This window comes from Heptranchias perlo, chromosome 35 (assembly GCF_035084215.1).
Source record: "Heptranchias perlo isolate sHepPer1 chromosome 35, sHepPer1.hap1, whole genome shotgun sequence".
Taxonomy (NCBI): Eukaryota; Metazoa; Chordata; class Chondrichthyes; order Hexanchiformes; family Hexanchidae; genus Heptranchias; species Heptranchias perlo.
This window is the reverse complement of record NC_090359.1, coordinates 22,449,233-22,471,250: the sequence shown is the minus strand read 5'-3', so window position 1 is coordinate 22,471,250 and position 22,018 is coordinate 22,449,233. Positions and strand designations below refer to the sequence as shown.

Below are 22,018 nucleotides of genomic sequence, written 5' to 3'. Positions count from 1 at the left end.
TCGTGACGCCGCAGGTCCTGTAAAAGGGGTAATCCCGTCACCATACTCACGGGAGGGGTTTTCTGCAAGAGTTCTCGGTTAAGCCGGTCCGTGAAACCCTGGAGCAAGGTGTTCCCTCCGGTGACGATCACACTGCCGTACAGGCCCTGCAGGGAGACAGCAGCGCCGGTTACCCAGGCAACAGGCTCCACTCCATTACCCACAATCTCGTTCTCGGTGCGTATGTCAGTGTGGGAGAAAGGATGGTCCCCATTTCAGGTTAGATACAAGAAATACTCTCTCTACACTGTCCCATCAAACACTCCCAGGGCAGGTACAGGGTTAGATACAGAGTAAAGCTCCCTCTACACTGTCCCATCAAACACTCCCAGGGCAGGTACAGGGTTAGATACAGAGTAAAGCTCCCTCTACACTGTCCCATCAAACATTCCCAGGGCAGGTACAGCATGGGTTAGATACAGAGTAAAGCTCCCTCTACACTGTCCCATCAAACACTCCCAGGGCAGGTATCTTTCTTCCTGACTCTACAGAAGAGTCAGCACAGCCCAGGCTGGATCCTGGGGCCTTCCTGGTCTGTGTTCATCTTCCTCAGGGGAGGTGGGAATCCATCAGGTGGGGAATGTCTATGACAGAACAGTCGTACACGGAGCAGGTCTGATCATCAACAGGCCATTTCTCCCTCCAGATTTTCTCATTCAAACTTTACTTGGTATTAATCACATCTCTTAGGATATCTCAAAGCAAGTTTCATTCAATGAATTACTTTGAAGTAAAGTCATTGTTTGTCCTAAGGCGAACGTAGTATCCATTTTGCGCACAGCAGGGTCCCATGAACGACTAGTCTGTCAGTTTCTTGGTGGTATTGTTTGAGGGAGCAATGTTGGCCAGGACGCCAGCTCTTCGAATTATGCCGTGGGATCTTTTAACATCCTCCTGCATCACGGGGCCTCGGTTTAACGTCTCATCCGAAAGACGGCGCCTCCGACAGTGCAGCACTCCCTCGGTACTGCACTGAAGTGACAGCCTGGATTACGTGCTCGAGTCTCTGGAGCGGGGCTCGAACCCACGACCTTCTGACTCCGAGGCGAGAGGGCTACCCACTGAGCCAGGCTGGGTGCCAACGCTGGGTGGGGGATGGTGGTGAGGTGAGGTGGCATTTATCGAGTCACCAGAGCTTCCTGAACTATAAGCGGGTTGATCTAAATCACCGCTAAATATAACACAGGGAGAGATGGGTGTCCTGCCGGATAGCTCCGCTGGCCAAAGACTGACCAGATCAGACAATTTACACCGTTGCCTTTCTGCCGTGTAGATTTCTGGCTGCGGCTCACAGACACAGCGCTAAAACAGAATCAGCAAAGAGAGCGACCGTTTAGGGAGCGCCCGGCCAACGCACTCACCGGCCGGATGTCGATGTCACACATGCCGATGCTGGTGGTGACTACGTGACTGACTCCGAGCATTGTGTTCCCCGACAGACCCTGGAACCAAAGCGACAGGCGATTAAAATACAAGAGTAAATACAGGCAACGGTCGGGGCCGGGGGGGGATTATTCTGAGTGCCGGCGGATTTGGCCCCTTCCTCTGCTGAGGTCGTTGCCTTGTGTTGGGGTTCGGTCTCCGTGGGCACAGGGCGTTCCCCCGCCCCCAGTACCTCACCCGCGTGGTTACGGACCTTTACGGCCAATGAAGTACTTTTTTAAAAGCGTAGTCACTGTTGTAATGCAGGAAAACGCAGCAGCCAACTTGTGCACAGCAAGATCCCATAAACAGCAATGTGATAAATGACCAGATCATCTGTTTTTGGTGATGTTGGTTGAGGGATAAATATTGGCCCCAGGACACCGGGGAGAACTCCCCCCTGCTCTTCTTCGAACAGTACTGTGGGATCTTTCACATTCACGTGAGAGAGCAGACGGGGCCTCAGTTTAACGTCTCATCTGAAAGACGGCACCTCCGACAGTGCAGCACTCCCTCAGTGCGGCACTGGGAGCGTCGGCCTGGATTTTGCGCTCTGGTCTCCTGGAGTGGGACTCAAACCCACGACCTTCTGACGCCAAGGTGACTGAGCCACGGTCAATTGTAGCAACCCACCTGCCAACCTGGCTGAGACCGGTACAGAGCAGGGCTCGAACCCATAGATCGACTTTCCTGATTTCGAGAGAGATGCTCCCGCACTCCTGGAACATTCATCCCTGTTTGGGAGTTCAATGTGGTGGACGAGACACCAGATGTATCAGTGCTGATGCCAGGTTTCCATACTGCACTTACCAGTCCACCTGGATCTAAGGGTGGGGTTACACTCGTCCTCAGACCTGGCTGCATTTGTAGATGTCAGGCGAGGGCAAATGTGATGCCTCCCATAGTTGAATAGCCTGCAGACACTCACTGCTTCGGGTCACATATGGCCTTGGGCTCAGTTGGGGGCACAGGTGGGGAGCACTTACAGTGCTGTCTGGAGAGGACAAGGGGATAAACTTGAGAAAACCTATTTGCTGATGTAAGCGTCTTGTATCTGGCACCTTCATCACACTTGAAAATGTCACGCATGTATGTCACACTTGTGCCCGATTGGCTCAAATATCATTTTTTGCAAAACAGCAACACCTCAGCACTGAACAGTTGGGTGACCAACGAATGAACAAGTGGGATCTTAAACTAAATCGAAAAGAAAGCAATTAGCCTCTAACTGACCTCAGAATCTGCCTAAAAGCAATTAGCCTCTAGGTGACCTCAGAATCTGCCTAACAGCAATTAGCCTCTAACTGACCTCAGAATCTGCCTAAAAGCAATTAGCCTCTCGGTGACCTCAGGATATGCCTCACAACAAATAGAATTTGTGGCCTTAAAAGGACAGGCCATGCACATACAGCTGCATCCTAGCAGCAGAATAATACATTGAGTGTTACATGGTATAATGCCCCCCATCTATTTGAAACACTGCATCCTCTGACCTACCAAGAGCAATGCCAGGGGAGATCTGCTGATAAATATCGATAAGTGGCGGTGATTTGTTGGCGTCTCCCTTTACGTTGTGCAGTTGCTAACCCGCCTCCTGCTCAGAGCCACCACCGCACTGGGCCCGAGTGCTCCTGTCGCTGGACAATGGTAGGGAGGACGGGAAGGGTGTGAGGAGACTGACTCTCTGCACAGTTTTGACAGGACTGAAGTTAACTAGCATGTTACAGCTCAATCCCAGTCCCATACCTTGACATTGGAGGGGTCGAACAGGCCCTCAGGTATCCGTAACCTCTCAGCACCATAGTCGCAGTTGTACCCATTGGGCATCTCGTAGTGGATGGTGGGCATTTGGGCAGCAACCCTGGGGTGAAGGAAGGTAAGAACAGACCAGATTTGTGTGGCGCTGTGATTGCAGGAAGATGGGCCAAAGGCCAATTCATAGAGAAATGTTAACATCAGCCCTCGGGATAGGCAGCGCATCTCCTAGGCCCGTCGCCCAGGCCTGTCTCGTAGACCCCGAGCTTTCCCAATTGTCAGATTTTCACCTCCAATTTAGTGCCGTACCTTGGTTAATGCCAAGAAGGCAAAGAAAATATTCCAATCATCTCTAATTCGTTGCTCAGGCCCATCTCACTCAGATCTGTCTCCAGGCCGGTCCTCCAGGCCCATTTCCCAGGCCTGCCTCATAAGCCTGTGTTCTATGCCCGTCTCCTAGGCACATCCTCCAGGCCTGTCCCCCAGGCTCATCTTCCAGTTTTGACTCCTAAACCTTTCTCACGTCTGCTTCCTATGCCCATCGCCCAAGCCCGTCTCCACCTCCTATTGTATTGCCCTGTCTCCCAGTACTGCCCTGGCCCCAGTACTGCCCTGTCCCCCAGTATTTTCCTGTCCCCCAGTACTGCCCTGTCCCTCAGTATTGTCCTGTCCCCCAGTATTGCCCTGTCTGTCCCCCAGTACTGACCTGTCTGTCCCCCAGTACTGCCCTGTCCCTCAGTACTGCCCTGTCCCCCAGTATTGCCCTGTCTGTCCCCAGTACTGCCCTGCCCTGTCGCTCAGTATTGTCCTGTCCCCCAGTACTGCCCTGTCCCTCAGTATTGTCCTGTCCCCCAGTACTGTCCTGTCTGTCCCCCAGTATTGCCCTGCCCTGTCCCTCAGTATTGTCCTGACCCCCAGTATTGCCCTGTCTGTCCCCCAGTACTGACCTGTCTGTCCCCCAGTATTGCCCTGCCCTGTCCCTCAGTATTGTCCTGACCCCCAGTATTGCCCTGTCTGTCCCCCAATACTGCCCTGCCCTGTCCCTCAGTACCAGTCTGGAGTATCAGCCTGGATTATCCTTCAGTGCGGGACTGAAAGCTAAAGCCTGACACAGAGGCCGGAATGCAAACAACCGAACCACACTGGGAAACAAAGAACAATGAGAAATAATTGATGCAGAAATCTTGTTCTTTGCGATGAAAGGGTACTCACTGTTCATCGTACGGTGAGTCAGAGACCTGGAGAACGGAGGCCTGGAAATCCTGGATTACCTCCTAAAAGAAAGAAGTTCGTTGTTAATCATCTCACTCCCATCCAGCTGCGCACCAATTACGACTTTCCCTTCCCGCTGTTCACCGCAATCCCTCGCACCGACGTGGAAATTCCCACCTTGTTTTTGCAGACCTTCCAGAGTCCCCTGCATTACATGCGGTCACGCTGACCCAGCCCCTCACAGGGGTGAGGTGGCAGGTGGGGGCCTCGCGGTAATGGCGGCCCTCCCTTCCCACAATGCACAGCAGCTGAGACAATGCCCTATTTGCAACATAGAGCGGCCGAGACTCGTGGGGAAGTTTTTTTGCAGTCGGACGCGTTCCCTCTTAACTTTGTCCCACTGGAGAAAGCAATGGAGTCGGGGCTATCCCAGCATCCAAAGCGCAGGCGAAAGCCCTCTATTACACCTGCAGGATCCCGAGCTTCCTCTCCTTCCCGCCTCCTGTGCGTGTGGGCCTCAGGTCGCCCCAGTGGCCATCTTTTGAGTGGGAACCTAGACAAGGAATGTCAGTGGACTATTCAACCATGGGTTGAAGGCATTACAGCTATGCCCAGTCCTCTCCTCTCCGTCAACTCACATACTTGGGGTTCATAACTATCAGGAAAGACTGAACAGGCTGGGGCTCTTTTCTCTCGAAAAGAGAAGGCTGAGGGGTGACCTGATAGAGGTCTTTAAAATTATGAAGGGGTTCGATAGGGTAGACGGAGAGAAGATGTTTCCACTTGTGGGGGAGACTAAAAACCAGGAGCCATAAATATAAGATAGTCGCTAATAAATCCAATCGGGAATTCAGGAGAAAGTTCTTTACCCAGAGAGTGGTGAGAATGTGGAACTCGCTCCCACAAGGAGTGGTTGAGGCGAATAGCACAGATGTATTTAAGGGGAAGCTGGATAAACACAAGAGGGAGAAAGGAATAGAAGGATATGCTGATAGGATGAGATGAAGTAGGGGAGGGAGGAGGCTCATGTGGAGAATAAACACCAGCATGGACCAGTCGGGCCGAATGGCCTGTTTCTGTGCTGCAACATTCTATGTAACTCTATGTAACATACGTTTTCCGGCGGCAGTCGCTAGCTACCGATCAGGAGTGGGAGCCCTGGCTGGCAGTACCCCTCCTCCCTGCCGTCCTGGGGAGGCGTGAGGGCCCAATTGCAGCGCCTCCTAACGCTGCCCCGGGTTGGGATCAGCCATCTCAGCGCAGACCGGGGATGGAAACTGGGGTCTGTACGGTGTCAGTCCCCACACCGGGCGGTGAAATTACCCGCAGCGCAGGCCCCACTCCTGCCCCCATGGCCCTCAAGGAAACCTAAAAAAAAATAATTTAAATTTAAAGGGGCCCGGGGAGAGTAACCACGCTGAGCCGCCATTTTGAATCCAGAAGCATGTGGGTTAGAAACTCCCCATCTTTTTCCAGAGTGTCTATTGCGTCAGCTAATGAGTTGGACTTACAGCAGGACTCATGGCAAACAGTCTACTTTACAGCAAACAGAGTCTATTTTACAACAAACAGAGTCTATTCAAAAAGAGCCTCTACGAACTACAGCAAACCGAACTCATGACCGAAACTACAGCAACTTCTCCCGATAAAAGCAGGATTATTTCTCCGGCAAAATGCAGTGAGTGGAGGATAGTTACATAATACAAATTATGTGTAAAATCAATCCCAGTCACTTACACAGTGCGGTCTCCAGGCGTGCTTGACGGGAGAAATTACCCAATCATCTCCTGGGAATAGAGGTGTCAGTATATGCCGCCATCTTTTTCTGCTCAAATTCGATTAAAAAGAAGAGGGAAAAAAAAAACAAATGCAACTTTGCAACAGGGCGATTGGCCCCTGGGAGAGAGAGTCACAGCCGGGCTCGATCTGACCCTCACCCCGACGTGCACTCGGTCATCCCGTCCAGCAGGGGTCGCTGGAGAGCCCGGGGCCCGCCGTTCTCAACAAACCCCTTCGGTGTGGATCAGTGGGGGGGGGGGGGCGGGGGAGGGGTTAATTGTATCTGACACCGTGCTAGGAGTTGCCAACCCTCCAGGATTGACCTGGAGCCTCCAGGAATTGAAGGCTAATCTCCAGGACACCGATGTGAGCAACACCCGGGGAGTCTATTCACTTCCCAATTGGCGTAGGAAGGCAGTCGCGTCAAGAGAATGGACGTGTTGGGCGACCAATGGCAGGAGCGTGGGGGGGGCGGGGCGGTTGGAGGCAGGAGGTCATGTGATGAAACCTCCAGAGGCCCCACACGGTGCCCACCCTTCCCCCGACACCCCCCCTGACCCCTGACCCCTGACCCCCCCCCCCCGCTCAGTCCGGTCTGACGTACGTTGCACATGTAGTTGTGCCAGGATTTGGTGACGTGCGAGATCTTCTCCTTTTTCTTCCAATTCGGCGAGGCGCCTTCCCGAACGGGCTCCTGCGCCGATAAAAAGACAAACCGGATCAGCGGCCACCGCGGCCTCCATTACCTCAAACCCGCCTCGACCCCTTCACTCCGATCAAAAAACACTTCTCCGAGATAGATTTTCGGTACAAATAAAATCACGTACGTTCCCCCAAGGCTCCAGCCGGTAACTCAGCAGGTGGAGGCCATTCAGCCCCTCGAGCCTGTTCCGCCATGCTATTAGAACATGGCTGATCTGTACCTCGACTCCATTTACCTGCCTTTGCTCCCAATCCCTCGATACCCTCACCCAACAAAAAATCGATTGGTCTCAGTCTTGAAATTTTCAATTGACCCCTTGCATCCAGGGCCTTTGGGGGGAGAGAGTTCCAGATTTCTACCACCCTTTAGTGAAAAACTCACTCCCAGGTATCTGTTATTCTATATATAAACCCCCCCCCCGAACCCCTCGATTAGATTCCAGCCTGTAACTCACTCCCGGGTATCTGTTATTCTATCTCTAAATCCCCCCGAACCCCTCGATTAGATTCCAGCCTGTAACTCACTCCCGGGTATCTGTTATTCTATATATAAACCCCCCGAACCCCTCGATTAGATTCCAGCCTGTAACTCACTCCCGGGTATCTGTTGTTCTACATATAAACCCCCGAACCCCTCGATTGGATTCCAGCCTGTAACTCACTCCCGGGTATCTGTTATTCTATATATAAACCAACCGAACCCCTCGATTAGATTCCAGCCTGTAACTCACTCCCGGGTATCTGTTATTCTATATATAAACCCCCCGAACCCCTTGATTAGATCTCAGGCTGTAACTCACTCCCAGGTATCCGTTATTCTATATATAAACCCCCCGAACCCCTCGATTAGATTCCAGCCTGTAACTCACTCCCGGGTATCTGTTATTCTATATACAAACCCCCCGAACCCCTCGATTAGATTCTAGACTGTAACTCACTCCCGGGTATCTGTTATTCTATATATAAACCCCCCGAACCCCTCGATTAGATTCCAGCCTGTAACTCACTCCCGGGTATCTGTTATTCTATATACAAACCCCCCGAACCCCTCGATTAGATTCCAGCCTGTAACTCACTCCCGGGTATCTGTTATTCTATCTCTAAATCCCCCCAAACCCCTCGATTAGATTCCAGCCTGTAACTCACTCCCGGGTATCTGTTATTCTATATATAAACCCCCCGAACCCCTCGATTAGATTCCAGCCTGTAACTCACTCCCGGGTATCTGTTATTCTATATATAAACCCCCCCGAACCCCTCGATTGGATTCCAGCCTGTAACTCACTCCCGGGTATCTGTTATTCTATATATAAACCACCCGAACCCCTCGATTAGATTCCAGCCTGTAACTCACTCCCGGGTATCTGTTATTCTATATATAAACCCCCCGAACTCCTTGATTAGATCTCAGGCTGTAACTCACTCCCAGGGATCCGTTATTCTGTATATAAACCCCCCGAACCCCTCGATTAGATTCCAGCCTGTAACTCACTCCCGGGTATCTGTTATTCTATATACAAACCCCCCGAACCCCTCGATTAGATTCTAGACTGTAACTCACTCCCGGGTATCTGTTATTCTATATATAAACCCCCCGAACCCCTCGATTAGATTCCAGCCTGTAACTCACTCCCGGGTATCTGTTATTCTATATACAAACCCCCCGAACCCCTCGATTAGATTCCAGCCTGTAACTCACTCCCGGGTATCTGTTATTCTATCTATGAACCCCCCGAACCCCTCGATTAGATCTCAGGCTGTAACTCACTCCCGGGTATCTGTTATTCTATATATAAACCCCCCGAACCCCTCGATTAGATCTCAGGCTGTAACTCACTCCCGGGTATCTGTTATTCTATATACAAACCCCCCGAACCCCTTGATTAGATCTCAGGCTGTAACTCACTCCCAGGTATCCGTTATTCTATATATAAACCCCCCGAACCCCTCGATTAGATTCCAGCCTGTAACTCACTCCCGGGTATCTGTTATTCTATATACAAACCCCCCGAACCCCTCGATTAGATTCTAGACTGTAACTCACTCCCGGGTATCTGTTATTCTATATATAAACCCCCCGAACCCCTCGATTAGATTCCAGCCTGTAACTCACTCCCGGGTATCTGTTATTCTATATACAAACCCCCCCGAACCCCTCGATTAGATTCCAGCCTGTAACTCACTCCCGGGTATCTGTTATTCTATATACAAACCCCCGAACCCCTCGATTAGATTCCAGCCTGTAACTCACTCCCGGGTATCTGTTATTCTATCTATAAACCCCCCGAACCCTTCGATTAGATTCCAGCCTGTAACTCACTCCCGGGTATCTGTTATTCTATCTATGAACCCCCCGAACCCCTCGATTAGATCTCAGGCTGTAACTCACTCCCGGGTATCTGTTATTCTATATATAAACCCCCCGAAACCCTCGATTAGATTCCAGCCTATAACTCACTCCCGGGTATCTGTTATTCTATATATAAACCCCCCGAACCCCTCGATTAGATTCCAGTCTGTAACTCACTCCCAGGTATCTGTTATTCTATATATAAACCCCCCGAAACCCTCGATTAGATTCCAGCCTATAACTCACTCCCGGGTATCTGTTATTCTATATATAAACCCCCCGAACCCCTCGATTAGATTCCAGTCTGTAACTCACTCCCGGGTATCTGTTATTCTATATATAAACCCCCCGAACCCCTCGATTAGATCTCAGGCTGTAACTCATTCCCGGGTATCTGTTATTCTATATATAAACCCCCCGAACCCCTCGATTAGATCTCAGCCTGTAACTCACTCCCGGGTATCTGTTATTCTATCTCTAAATCCCCCCGAACCCCTCGATTAGATTCCAGCCTGTAACTCACTCCCGGGTATCTGTTATTCTATATATAAACCCCCCGAACCCCTCGATTAGATTCCAGCCTGTAACTCACTCCCGGGTATCTGTTGTTCTACATATAAACCCCCGAACCCCTCGATTGGATTCCAGCCTGTAACTCACTCCCGGGTATCTGTTATTCTATATATAAACCAACCGAACCCCTCGATTAGATTCCAGCCTGTAACTCACTCCCGGGTATCTGTTATTCTATATATAAACCCCCCGAACCCCTTGATTAGATCTCAGGCTGTAACTCACTCCCAGGTATCCGTTATTCTATATATAAACCCCCCGAACCCCTCGATTAGATTCCAGCCTGTAACTCACTCCCGGGTATCTGTTATTCTATATACAAACCCCCCGAACCCCTCGATTAGATTCTAGACTGTAACTCACTCCCGGGTATCTGTTATTCTATATATAAACCCCCCGAACCCCTCGATTAGATTCCAGCCTGTAACTCACTCCCGGGTATCTGTTATTCTATATACAAACCCCCCGAACCCCTCGATTAGATTCCAGCCTGTAACTCACTCCCGGGTATCTGTTATTCTATCTCTAAATCCCCCCAAACCCCTCGATTAGATTCCAGCCTGTAACTCACTCCCGGGTATCTGTTATTCTATATATAAACCCCCCGAACCCCTCGATTAGATTCCAGCCTGTAACTCACTCCCGGGTATCTGTTATTCTATATATAAACCCCCCCGAACCCCTCGATTGGATTCCAGCCTGTAACTCACTCCCGGGTATCTGTTATTCTATATATAAACCACCCGAACCCCTCGATTAGATTCCAGCCTGTAACTCACTCCCGGGTATCTGTTATTCTATATATAAACCCCCCGAACTCCTTGATTAGATCTCAGGCTGTAACTCACTCCCAGGGATCCGTTATTCTGTATATAAACCCCCCGAACCCCTCGATTAGATTCCAGCCTGTAACTCACTCCCGGGTATCTGTTATTCTATATACAAACCCCCCGAACCCCTCGATTAGATTCTAGACTGTAACTCACTCCCGGGTATCTGTTATTCTATATATAAACCCCCCGAACCCCTCGATTAGATTCCAGCCTGTAACTCACTCCCGGGTATCTGTTATTCTATATACAAACCCCCCGAACCCCTCGATTAGATTCCAGCCTGTAACTCACTCCCGGGTATCTGTTATTCTATCTATGAACCCCCCGAACCCCTCGATTAGATCTCAGGCTGTAACTCACTCCCGGGTATCTGTTATTCTATATATAAACCCCCCGAACCCCTCGATTAGATTCCAGCCTATAACTCACTCCCGGGTATCTGTTATTCTATATACAAACCCCCCGAACCCCTTGATTAGATCTCAGGCTGTAACTCACTCCCAGGTATCCGTTATTCTATATATAAACCCCCCGAACCCCTCGATTAGATTCCAGCCTGTAACTCACTCCCGGGTATCTGTTATTCTATATACAAACCCCCCGAACCCCTCGATTAGATTCTAGACTGTAACTCACTCCCGGGTATCTGTTATTCTATATATAAACCCCCCGAACCCCTCGATTAGATTCCAGCCTGTAACTCACTCCCGGGTATCTGTTATTCTATATACAAACCCCCCCGAACCCCTCGATTAGATTCCAGCCTGTAACTCACTCCCGGGTATCTGTTATTCTATATACAAACCCCCCGAACCCCTCGATTAGATTCCAGCCTGTAACTCACTCCCGGGTATCTGTTATTCTATCTATAAACCCCCCGAACCCTTCGATTAGATTCCAGCCTGTAACTCACTCCCGGGTATCTGTTATTCTATCTATGAACCCCCCGAACCCCTCGATTAGATCTCAGGCTGTAACTCACTCCCGGGTATCTGTTATTCTATATATAAACCCCCCGAAACCCTCGATTAGATTCCAGCCTATAACTCACTCCCGGGTATCTGTTATTCTATATATAAACCCCCCGAACCCCTCGATTAGATTCCAGTCTGTAACTCACTCCCAGGTATCTGTTATTCTATATATAAACCCCCCGAAACCCTCGATTAGATTCCAGCCTATAACTCACTCCCGGGTATCTGTTATTCTATATATAAACCCCCCGAACCCCTCGATTAGATTCCAGTCTGTAACTCACTCCCGGGTATCTGTTATTCTATATATAAACCCCCCGAACCCCTCGATTAGATCTCAGGCTGTAACTCATTCCCGGGTATCTGTTATTCTAAATATAAACCCCCCGAACCCCTTGATTAGATTCCAGCCTGTAACTCACTCCCGGGTATCTGTTATTCTATCTATAAACCCCCCGAACCCCTCGATTAGATTCCAGCCTGTAACTCACTCCCGGGTATCTGTTATTCTATATATAAACCCCCCGAACCCCTCGATTAGATTCCAGTCTGTAACTCACTCCCGGGTATCTGTTATTCTATATATAAACCCCCCGAACCCCTCGATTAGATCTCAGGCTGTAACTCACTCCCGGGTATCTGTTATTCTATATATAAACCCCCCGAACCCCTCGATTAGATCTCAGGCTGTAACTCACTCCCGGGTATCTGTTATTCTATATATAAACCCCCCGAACCCCTCGATTAGATCTCAGGCTGTAACTCACTCCCGGGTATCTGTTATTCTATCTATAAACCCCCCGAACCCCTCGATTAGATCTCAGGCTGTAACTCACTCCCGGGCGCTGTTTATTCTCTATTACACGCCCAGCGCTCTCGTGCGTCGCGCACCTTTGAGGCGATCGAGTACGGGGGGGTGATTTCCATGTTCATTTCCTGGAACAGCTCCCGGCACTGCATTGAGATGAAGTCCCCGGCCAGGGGCGACTTGACAATGCCTGTGAAGAAAAATGTGACATCGACACAGGAAAAAACCGCCTCGGTGTTCAGGACTGAACCTCCGCCCGAGAATGGTGATCCATCAATAAAGCAACAAGTGGTGCGGAGCAGGAAGAGCCCGTGTTCCGTCCCCGGTCCGTGCGCAGTTAACGGCCAGTTTGGGGGGGGGCGGTGGGGTTAGGGCGAGTGCCACTGACCTCAGCCACCCTGAGCTGGGGATTAGGGGTTTGATGGGAGGGGAAAATCAGCCAGGAGTCCTGCTGTTGATCTGTGTCCAGGAACACCAGCTGTAAAGTGGGGCATCGTAAAATCACTGAGATTTGTGGCACTTGAAGGAGGCCATTCGGCCCATCGTGTCCGTGCTGGCCGAAAAAGAGCCATCCAGCCTAATCCCACTTTCCGGCACTTGGTCCGCAGCCCTGTAGGTTACGGCACCTCAGGTGCAAATCCAGGTACTTTTTAAATGAGTTGAGGGTTTCTGCCTCTACCACCCTCTCAGGCAGTGAGTTCCAGACCCCCACCACCCTCTGGGTGAAAACATTTCTCCTCAGCTCCCCTCTAACCCTTCTACCAGTCACTTTAAATCTATGCCCCCTGGTCACTGACCCCTCCGCTAAGGGAAATGGGTCCTTCCTGTCCACTCTATCTAGGCCCCTCATAATTTTATTCATGGGGCACGGCTCCGACAATCTACAACCGTACGGCCCGCTGACGCTCACTGCCTGGGCACTTGGGCGGGCAGTAACCCCAGCGAGAGGTGGGCGCCTTCAGGCAAGGCGAGGAGGGAGGAGGGGAAACCGCGAGGGGAGAAAAAGAAAGTAAAAAAAATCGCCGGGTGTCGAGAAAGCCCTCACCTTGCTGAAGGACGTAGCCATCGTGCACTGGGATGGCGGTGGTGTGTGTGGCGCCACTGTCGAGGACGAGACCCGTGGAACGTCCGTTGGCGAAGCTGCCGCGGTGGGGGGAGGGGGGGTAGTCAAGGACAGATTCAGGAACGTACAAAGAGTCAAAGGTCAGCGGGCGGGGCCCACAATTTCGCTAAGGAGCGGCCGAACCCCGCCAAAGGGAAGAACTGGCCTTCATACAGGCCTTTCACCACCTCAGGATGTCCCAAAGCGCTTCACAGATGAGATGTTAAACCGAGCACATAATCCAGGCCGACACTCCCAGTGCAATACTGAGGGAGTGCTGCACTGTCGGAGGTGCCGTCTTTCGGATGAGACATTAAGCCGAGGCCCCGTCTGCCCCTCTCAGTTGGACGTAAAAGATCCCACGGCCATTATTTCGAAGAAGAGCAGGGGGAGTTCTCCCCGGTGTCCTGGGGTCAATGTTCATCCCTCAACCAACATCACTAAAATAGATTATCTGGTCATTTATCTCATTGCTGTTTGCGGGATCTTGCTGTGCACAAATTGGCTGCCGCATTTCCCTGCACAACAGTGAATACACTTGAAAGTGATTCATCAACTGTGAAAGGCATTTATACAGTGTCTTTCACGAAGGCAGCAGGACAGGTAGATAAGGTGGTTAAAAAGGCATACGGGATACTTTCCTTTATTAGCTGAGGCATAGAATATAAGAGCAGGGAGGTTATGCTGGAACTGTATAAAACATTGGTTAGGCCACAGCTTGAGTACTGTGTACAGTTCTGGTCACCACATTACAGGAAGGATGTGACTGCACTAGAGAGGGTGCAGAGGAGATTTACGAGGGTGTTGCCAGGACTGGAGAATTTTAGCTATGAGGAAAGATCGGATAGGCAGGGGTTGTTTTCTTTGGAACAGAGGAGGCTGAGGGGAGATTTAATTGAGGTGTACAAAATTATGAGGGGCCGAGATAGAGTGGATAGGAAGGACCCATTTCGCTTAGCAGAGAGGTGAGTGACCAGGGGGCATAGATTTAAAGTAATTGGTAGAAGGATTAGAGGGGAGCTGAGGAGAATTTTTTTCACCCAGAGGGTGGTGGGGGTCTGGAACTCACTGCCTGAAAGGGAGGTAGAGGCAGAAACCCTCAACTCATTTACAAAGTACTTGGATGTGCACTTGAAGTGCCGTAACCTACAGGGCTACGGACCAAGTGCTGGAAAGTGGGATTAAGCTAGATAGCTTTTTATTGGCTGGCATTGACACGATGGGCTGAATGGCCTCCTTCTGTACCGTAAATTTCTATGATTCACGACCTCAGGACATTCCAAAGTGCTTTACAGCCAATGAAGTACTTTTGAGGTGTAGTCACTGTTGTAATGTAGGAAACGCAGCAGCCAATTTGTGCACAGTAAGATCCTACAAACAGCAATGCATTAAATGATCAGATAATCTGTTCCAGTGATGTTGGTTGAGGGATGAACATTGGCCCAGGACACCGGGGAGAACTCCCCCCTGCTCTTCTTCGAAATAGTGGCCCTGGGATCTTTTACGTCCACCTGAGAAGGCAGATGGGGCCTCGGTTTAACGTCTCATCTGAAAGACGGCACCTCCAACACTGCAGCACTCCCTCAGTACTGGCACTGGGAGTGTCGGCCTAGATTATGGGCTCAAGTCACTGGAGTGGGACTTGAACCCACGACCTTCTGACTCAGTCAAGATTGCGACCCACTGAGCCACCTTATAGAGACTGGAAGAAACACGGAGCAGGAGCAGAGGCACTCAGCTGGTAAATGCACTGCCCGCTGCGGTAATCAGCCAGCGAGAGCCCCACCACCTAGAAGGACAAGGGCAGCAGGTGCATGGGAACACCGTCACCCCCAAGTTCCCCTCCGAGTCACACACCATCCCGACTTGGGAGATATATCGCCGTTCCTTCATGGTCGCTGGGTCAAAATCCTGGAACTCCCTCCCGAACAGCACTGTGGGAGAACCTTCACCACATGGACTGCAGCGGTTCAAGAAGGCGGCTTCACAAAGGGGCAATTAGGGATGGGCAATAAATGCCGGCCTCGCCAGCGACGCCCACATCCCAAGGATAAATATTAAAAAAAACAAGGCCTCAGGTTTGAACCTCAGTTAGTTGGGCTCGGAGCCAGAGAAGGAGGTTCCTACCTCCTGCTCTCTTTTCGACGGAAGAATTAACCCGTTTATTTTAAAGGAATAAACAGCTCCAATTTTTAAAAAAAACAACGCGGGGAGTTCCACACGAGCACGAGCGGAGTCCGAAGAGGGCCAATATTTTATCGTTGTCGTCGGCTGCTGGCGCAGAACGCGCCCGCGCCAGGAGCGCACGGTCGCTCGGGCCTCCAGCCCGCGGGGGTCCCCGCCTGTCCCTCGACGGGGCCCGAGGCCGGACTCCCGCCAAGGTTTGTGGGGGGGGGGGGGTGGGGGGCGGTGATGTTTCGCCCGAGCGTGCGGTTCTCGTGTTCGGTTGCTCGAAGGATACGCGGTCAGGACGGCGGTCTTGCAGAGGAAGAAGGCAGGAATGTTGTAGTGCTCGAACATCAGCTCTGTCAGCTTCTCACGCTTGGCTCTCGTGTTCCACTGAAACAGGCAAGGAGACCCCCCCCCCCGACTTCGTGAGAAAAGGCCCCAACCAAACCAATGCAACTAGCATCAACAACAACTCGCATTTATATAGCGCCTTTAACACAGTAAAAACATCCCAAGGCGCTCCACAGGAGCGATTACCAAACAAAATTTGACACCGAGCCACATAAGGAGATATTAGGACAGGTGACCAAAAGCTTGGTCAAAGAGGTAGGTTTTAAGGAGCGTCTTAAAAGGAGGAGAGAGAGGGGGAGAGGTTTAGGGAGGGAATTCCAGAGCTTAGGGCCCAGGCAGCTGAAGGCACGGCCGCCAATGGTGGGCCGATTGAAATTGGGGATGGACGAGGCCAGAATTGGAGGAGCGCAGAGATCTCGGAGGGTTGTAGGGGCTGGAGGAGGCTACAGAGATAGGGGGGGGAGCGAGGCCATGGAGGGATTTGAACGCGTGGATGAGAATTTTAAAATCGAGGCGTTCCCAGACCGGGAGCCGATGTCGGTCAGCGAGCGCAGGGAGGGTGCTGGGTGAACGGGACTCGGTGCGAGTTAGGATACGGGGACAGCAGAGTTTTGGATGAGCTGAAGTTTACGGACGGTGGGAGACGGGAGGCCGGCCAGGAGAGCGTTGGAACGGTGGGGTCTAAACATCACCGCCGGGCTCCGGGCCGACTCCCAGCGGGAGAAGGAAAAAACCCAAAGGTGTCCGGTCCAGGCCTGTTCAGATTTAGCGCTGGGCTTTGCAATGAAAGAACTTGCATTGATATAGCGTCTTACACATCCTCAGGACATGCCAGGCTCTGTTGTCGCCAACGGAGACGGGCACTGGAAAAGAGACATGCCCGCTGGGAAGCCGATGCTCCTTCCTGAGTGCCCAGTGCCAGGTCAGTGTAAGGAAGGAAGAAACTTGTCGCATTTATATAGTGCCTTTCACTTCCCCAGGATGTCTCGAAGCCAATGAATTACTTCTGAAGTGCACAGTTGCTGTTGCAATGTAGGGAAACAGGACCCCATAAGCAGCAGTGCGATGAATGACCAATCAGTCTGTTTTACGTGGAGTTGGTTGAGGGAGGAGTATGTTGGCCGGGACTCTGGGAGACCAATAATGCCGCAGCATCTTTTACGCCCTCTTAAGAGGGCAGACGGGGCCACGGTTTTAACGTCTCATCCGGAAGAAGGCACCTCCGGCAGTGCTGCACTCCCTCAGTACCGCACCGAAGTGTCAGCCTGGATTATGTGCTCAAGTCTCCGGAGTTTGGGGACCTTCCGACTCGGAGGGCGAGTGCTACTGACTGAGCCAAGCTGACGCACAACGCTCGACGTTGAGCAGCGTGGGGATACGTGAGGGAGGATAGTTCGGAGGTGCTGAGAGTTGCTACATTGATTCGCCCCCTCGCCGAGCGAGACTGACTGCAGGTCTGAACCCAACTGGGCACAGTCCAGATCTGGGCACCGCATCTCACAGCAGGAGGAGGGCACAGTCGTACCTGGGCGGTCCTTGGTACCTCTCATTGGCTGGTTACAGAGGGAACTGGTGGGTGTCTGATGCCACGATGAGTGTCCACAGCATTCGGACAAAGTGACGCTAGGTCCTGATTTTTTTAATGTTGTGAATTTTGTGCCCAGAAAGTGAGGGATCTCAGTGCTGGGGAATGGAACTTTGTCCATTTCAGGCACCCGGTGTTTTCATCAAACACTCCCAGGGTCAGGTACAGATCGGATTAGATACAGAGTAAAGCTCCCTCTACACTGTCCCATCAAACACTCCCAGGGCAGGTACAGCACGGGTTAGATACAGAGTAAAGCTCCCTCTACACTGTCCCATCAAACACTCCCAGGGCAGGTACAGCACGAGTTAGATACAGAGTAAAGTTCCCTCCACACTGTCCCATCAAACACTCCCAGGGCAGGTACAGCACGGGGTTAGATACAGAGTAAAGCTCCCTCTACACTGTCCCATCAAACACTCCCAGGGCAGGTACAGCACGGGTTAGATACAGAGTAAAGCTCCCTCTACACTGTCCCATCAAACACCCCCAGGGCAGGTACAGCACGGGTTAGATACAGAGTAAAGCTCCCTCTACACTGTCCCATCAAACACTCCCAGGGCAGGTACAGCACGGGTTAGATACAGAGTAAAGCTCCCTCTACACTGTCCCATCAAACACCCCCAGGGCAGGTACAGCACGGGTTAGATACAGAGTAAAGCTCCCTCTACACTGTCCCATCAAACACTCCCAGGGCAGGTACAGCACGGGTTAGATACAGAGTAAAGCTCCCTCTACACTGTCCCATCAAACACCCCCAGGGCAGGTACAGCACGGGTTAGATACAGAGTAAAGCTCCCTCTACACTGTCCCATCAAACACTCCCAGGGCAGGTACAGCACGGGTTAGATACAGAGTAAAGCTCCCTCTACACTGTCCCATCAAACACTCCCAGGGCAGGTACAGCACGGGTTAGATACAGAGTAAAGCTCCCTCTACACTGTCCCATCAAACACTCCCAGGGTCAGGTACAGCACGGGTTAGATACAGAGTAAAGCTCCCTCTACACTGTCCCATCAAACACTCCCAGGGCAGGTACAGCACGGGTTAGATACAGAGTAAAGCTCCCTCTACACTGTCCCATCAAACACTCCCAGGGCAGGTACAGCACGGGTTAGATACAGTGTAAAGCTCCCTCAACACTGTCCCATCAAACACTCCCAGGGCAGGTACAGCACGGGTTAGATACAGAGTAAAGCTCCCTCTACACTGCCCCATCAAACACTCCCAGGGCAGGTACAACACGGGTTAGATACAGAGTAAAGCTCCCTCTACACTGTCCCATCAAACACTCCCAGGGCAGGTACAGCATGGGTTAGATACGGAGTAAAGCTCCCACTACACTGTCCCATCAAACACTCCCAGGGCACTTACAACACAGGTTAGATACAGAGTAAAGCTCCCTCTACACTGTCCCATCAAACACTCCCAGGGCAGGTACAGCACGGGTTAGATACAGAGTAAAGCTCCCTCTACACTGTCCCATCAAACACTCCCAGGGCAGGTACAGCACGGGTTAGATACAGAGTAAAGCTCCCTCTACACTGTCCCATCAAACACTCCCAGGGCAGGTACAGCACGGGTTAGATACAGAGTAAAGCTCCCTCTACACTGTCCCATCAAACACTCCCAGGTCAGGTACAGCACGGGTTAGATACAGAGTAAAGCTCCCTCTACACTGTCCCATCAAACACTCCCAGGGCAGGTACAGCACGGGTTAGATACAGAGTAAAGCTCCCTCTACACTGTCCCATCAAACACTCCCAGGGCAGGTACAGCACGGGTTAGATACAGAGTAAAGCTCCCTCTACACTGTCCCATCAAACACTCCCAGGGCAGGTACAGCACGGGTTAGATACAGAGTAAAGCTCCCTCTACACTGTCCCATCAAACACTCCCAGGGCAGGTACAGCACGGGTTAGATCCAGAGTAAAGCTCCCTCTACACTGTCCCATCAAACACTCCCAGGGCAGGTACAGCACGGGTTAGATACAGAGTAAAGCTCCCTCTACACTGTCCCATCAAACACTCCCAGGGCAGGTACAGCACGGGTTAGATACAGAGTAAAGCTCCCTCTACACTGTCCCATCAAACACTCCCAGGGCAGGTACAGCACGGGTTAGATACAGAGTAAAGCTCCCTCTACACTGTCCCATCAAACACTCCCAGGGCAAGTACAGCACGGGTTAGATACAGAGTAAAGCTCCCTCTACACTGTCCCATCAAACACTCCCAGGGCAGGTACAGCACGGGTTAGATACAGAGTAAAGCTCCCTCTACACTGTCCCATCAAACACTCCCAGGGCAGGTACAGCACGGGTTAGATACAGAGTAAAGCTCCCTCTCCACTGTCCCATCAAACACTCCCAGGGCAGGTACAGCACGGGTTAGATACAGAGTAAAGCTCCCTCTACACTGTCCCATCAAACACTCCCAGGGCAGGTACAGCACGGGTTAGATACAGAGTAAAGCTCCCTCTACACTGTCCCATCAAACACTCCCAGGGCAGGTACAGCACGGGTTAGATACAGAGTAAAGCTCCCTCTACACTGTCCCATCAAACACTCCCAGGGCAGGTACAGCACGGGTTAGATACAGAGTAAAGCTCCCTCTACACTGTCCCATCAAACACTCCCAGGGCAGGTACAGCATGGGTTAGATACAGAGTAAAGCTCTCTCTACGCTGTCCCATAAATGTGTCTCAGGCCCAATCTCAGGGTTGCGCCCCCTAGTGCACCATTGTGACATTTTTCCTGCTCTCCATTGACCATCCTGTGGCCTGTCTTAAGTAGAGTTGCCAATTCAGTGCCATCCTCAGACCCCGAGTTTCAGAGTGCGCACTGCTCACCGGTGCCTCCGACATGAGAACAGGATGCAGGTTTGGCTCAGACTTGATGTGCTTGGTGTAGGTGTGATCCAGAATTGCCTGGAAGCAATCCCAGTCCTCAACTGTACGGGAAGAACACAGAAAAACGGACAGTGTAAGCACAGAAATAAGGACCAGAGGGAGAGAGATAGAGAGAGAGAAAGAAACGAGCAGAAAAAGAACACAGAAAAACGGACAGTGTAAGCACAGAAATAAGGACAAGAGGGAGAGAGAAAGCTACGAGCAGAGAAAGAACACAGAAACAAAGAGAGAAAGGACAAAGGAAGGCAGAAACAGAGCAGGCAGGAAGAGAGAAAAACAGAAAAAGAGCGCAGTTAGAAAAGGAATAGAAGAGAGAAGAAAATAGAGGAAGAAAAACAGAAAAATCACCGAGAGAAAGAACAGGCAGCACAGAACGAGAGCACAGAAAGTGTGCAGAAAGCAAGCACACAATAAAGCAATTAAACTCTAATTGACCTCAGCCAGTATTTACTTAACAGCGGTTAGCCTTACAGGGGTGCAACTTCACCTTAGCAGCAGAATAATACACTGTGCATCATATGATAAAACGTTCCCGTCCTTTAAACCCGTCAGTACACTGCCTGACAGGGCAGCAGAGGCGGATTCAACGGGCTCTTTCAAAAGGGAATTGGATATATACTTGAAAAGCAAAAATTTGCAGGGCTGTCAGGGAAGAGCAGGGGGGGTGGGACTAATTGGATAGCACGATGGGCTGAATGGCCTTCTTCTGTGCTGTAGGATTCTATGTATCATCCGACTTACACCAAGGGAATCTCCTAGTATTGTGTATTAGGTATGTTTACATACATTCGATGTATATGTTATGTATATTATGTATATGTTCAGTATACTACAGCTACTGTGTTACAAACAGTATTTTAATCGCTGGCACCTTACTAGATGTTCCGAGTTATCAAACCACGTGCGGGCATTGGGCGGGGTTAGGGTCAAGCTGTGATGGCCCCCACGGTTGAATAGCCAGCTGACACTCATCACCTGGCCGGACACCGGAGGGGCAGCCAGTGCCCAAGCAACCCGTAGCCCAGCAGGGAGTGAGTGCCTCCGGGAGAGGCGGGGGGTGCGGGTGTTAAGAGTAGTCGTCACTCACTCATTGCGTTCTTCAGAGGAGAGATGACCTCCACGCCTTCTCTGGGGACGTGAAGTGAGTTGGTGTCGATGTAGTACGTCTTCCCCGACTTTGTCTCCTTCTCCCCGTCGATCTCCATCGCACTCTCGTCGTGGTTGAGGTGCCCCACTGTGGTTGGGAAATCTGCCTGAAGAATCGAAGACCGGAAAGAGTGAGGTTCAGGAAAGCGTCCAGGAGTTTTGAGTCTCGCCGTTCAGAGGCCCGGGGTGAAATCACGGAGACAAACGACAATGTGTTCGTCGAGAACCTTTAACACGGAACACGGACTTTCTCGTTGTTACCTGTTATTGGCCAGTTACAGAGGGAACTGGTAGCTGTCTGATGCCATGA

At 51.2% G+C, this 22,018-nt stretch overlaps 1 protein-coding gene across 1 annotated transcript in view; it reads right to left on the bottom strand.

Moving 5' to 3' along the window:
• Positions 1–22,018, bottom strand: part of LOC137302169 (actin-like protein 6B) — a 35,941-nt gene that overhangs the window by 6,213 nt on the left and 7,710 nt on the right. The window contains exons 3-12 of the mRNA XM_067971833.1: positions 21,650–21,815; positions 20,503–20,603; positions 16,011–16,108; positions 13,493–13,587; positions 12,531–12,637; positions 6,812–6,901; positions 4,429–4,490; positions 3,208–3,322; positions 1,401–1,481; positions 51–146 (exon numbers count right to left, since the gene is read on the bottom strand). Of these exons, the coding sequence (XP_067827934.1) occupies positions 51–146; positions 1,401–1,481; positions 3,208–3,322; positions 4,429–4,490; positions 6,812–6,901; positions 12,531–12,637; positions 13,493–13,587; positions 16,011–16,108; positions 20,503–20,603; positions 21,650–21,815 (1,011 nt within the window). The remainder of the gene's footprint in view (positions 1–50; positions 147–1,400; positions 1,482–3,207; positions 3,323–4,428; positions 4,491–6,811; positions 6,902–12,530; positions 12,638–13,492; positions 13,588–16,010; positions 16,109–20,502; positions 20,604–21,649; positions 21,816–22,018) is intronic.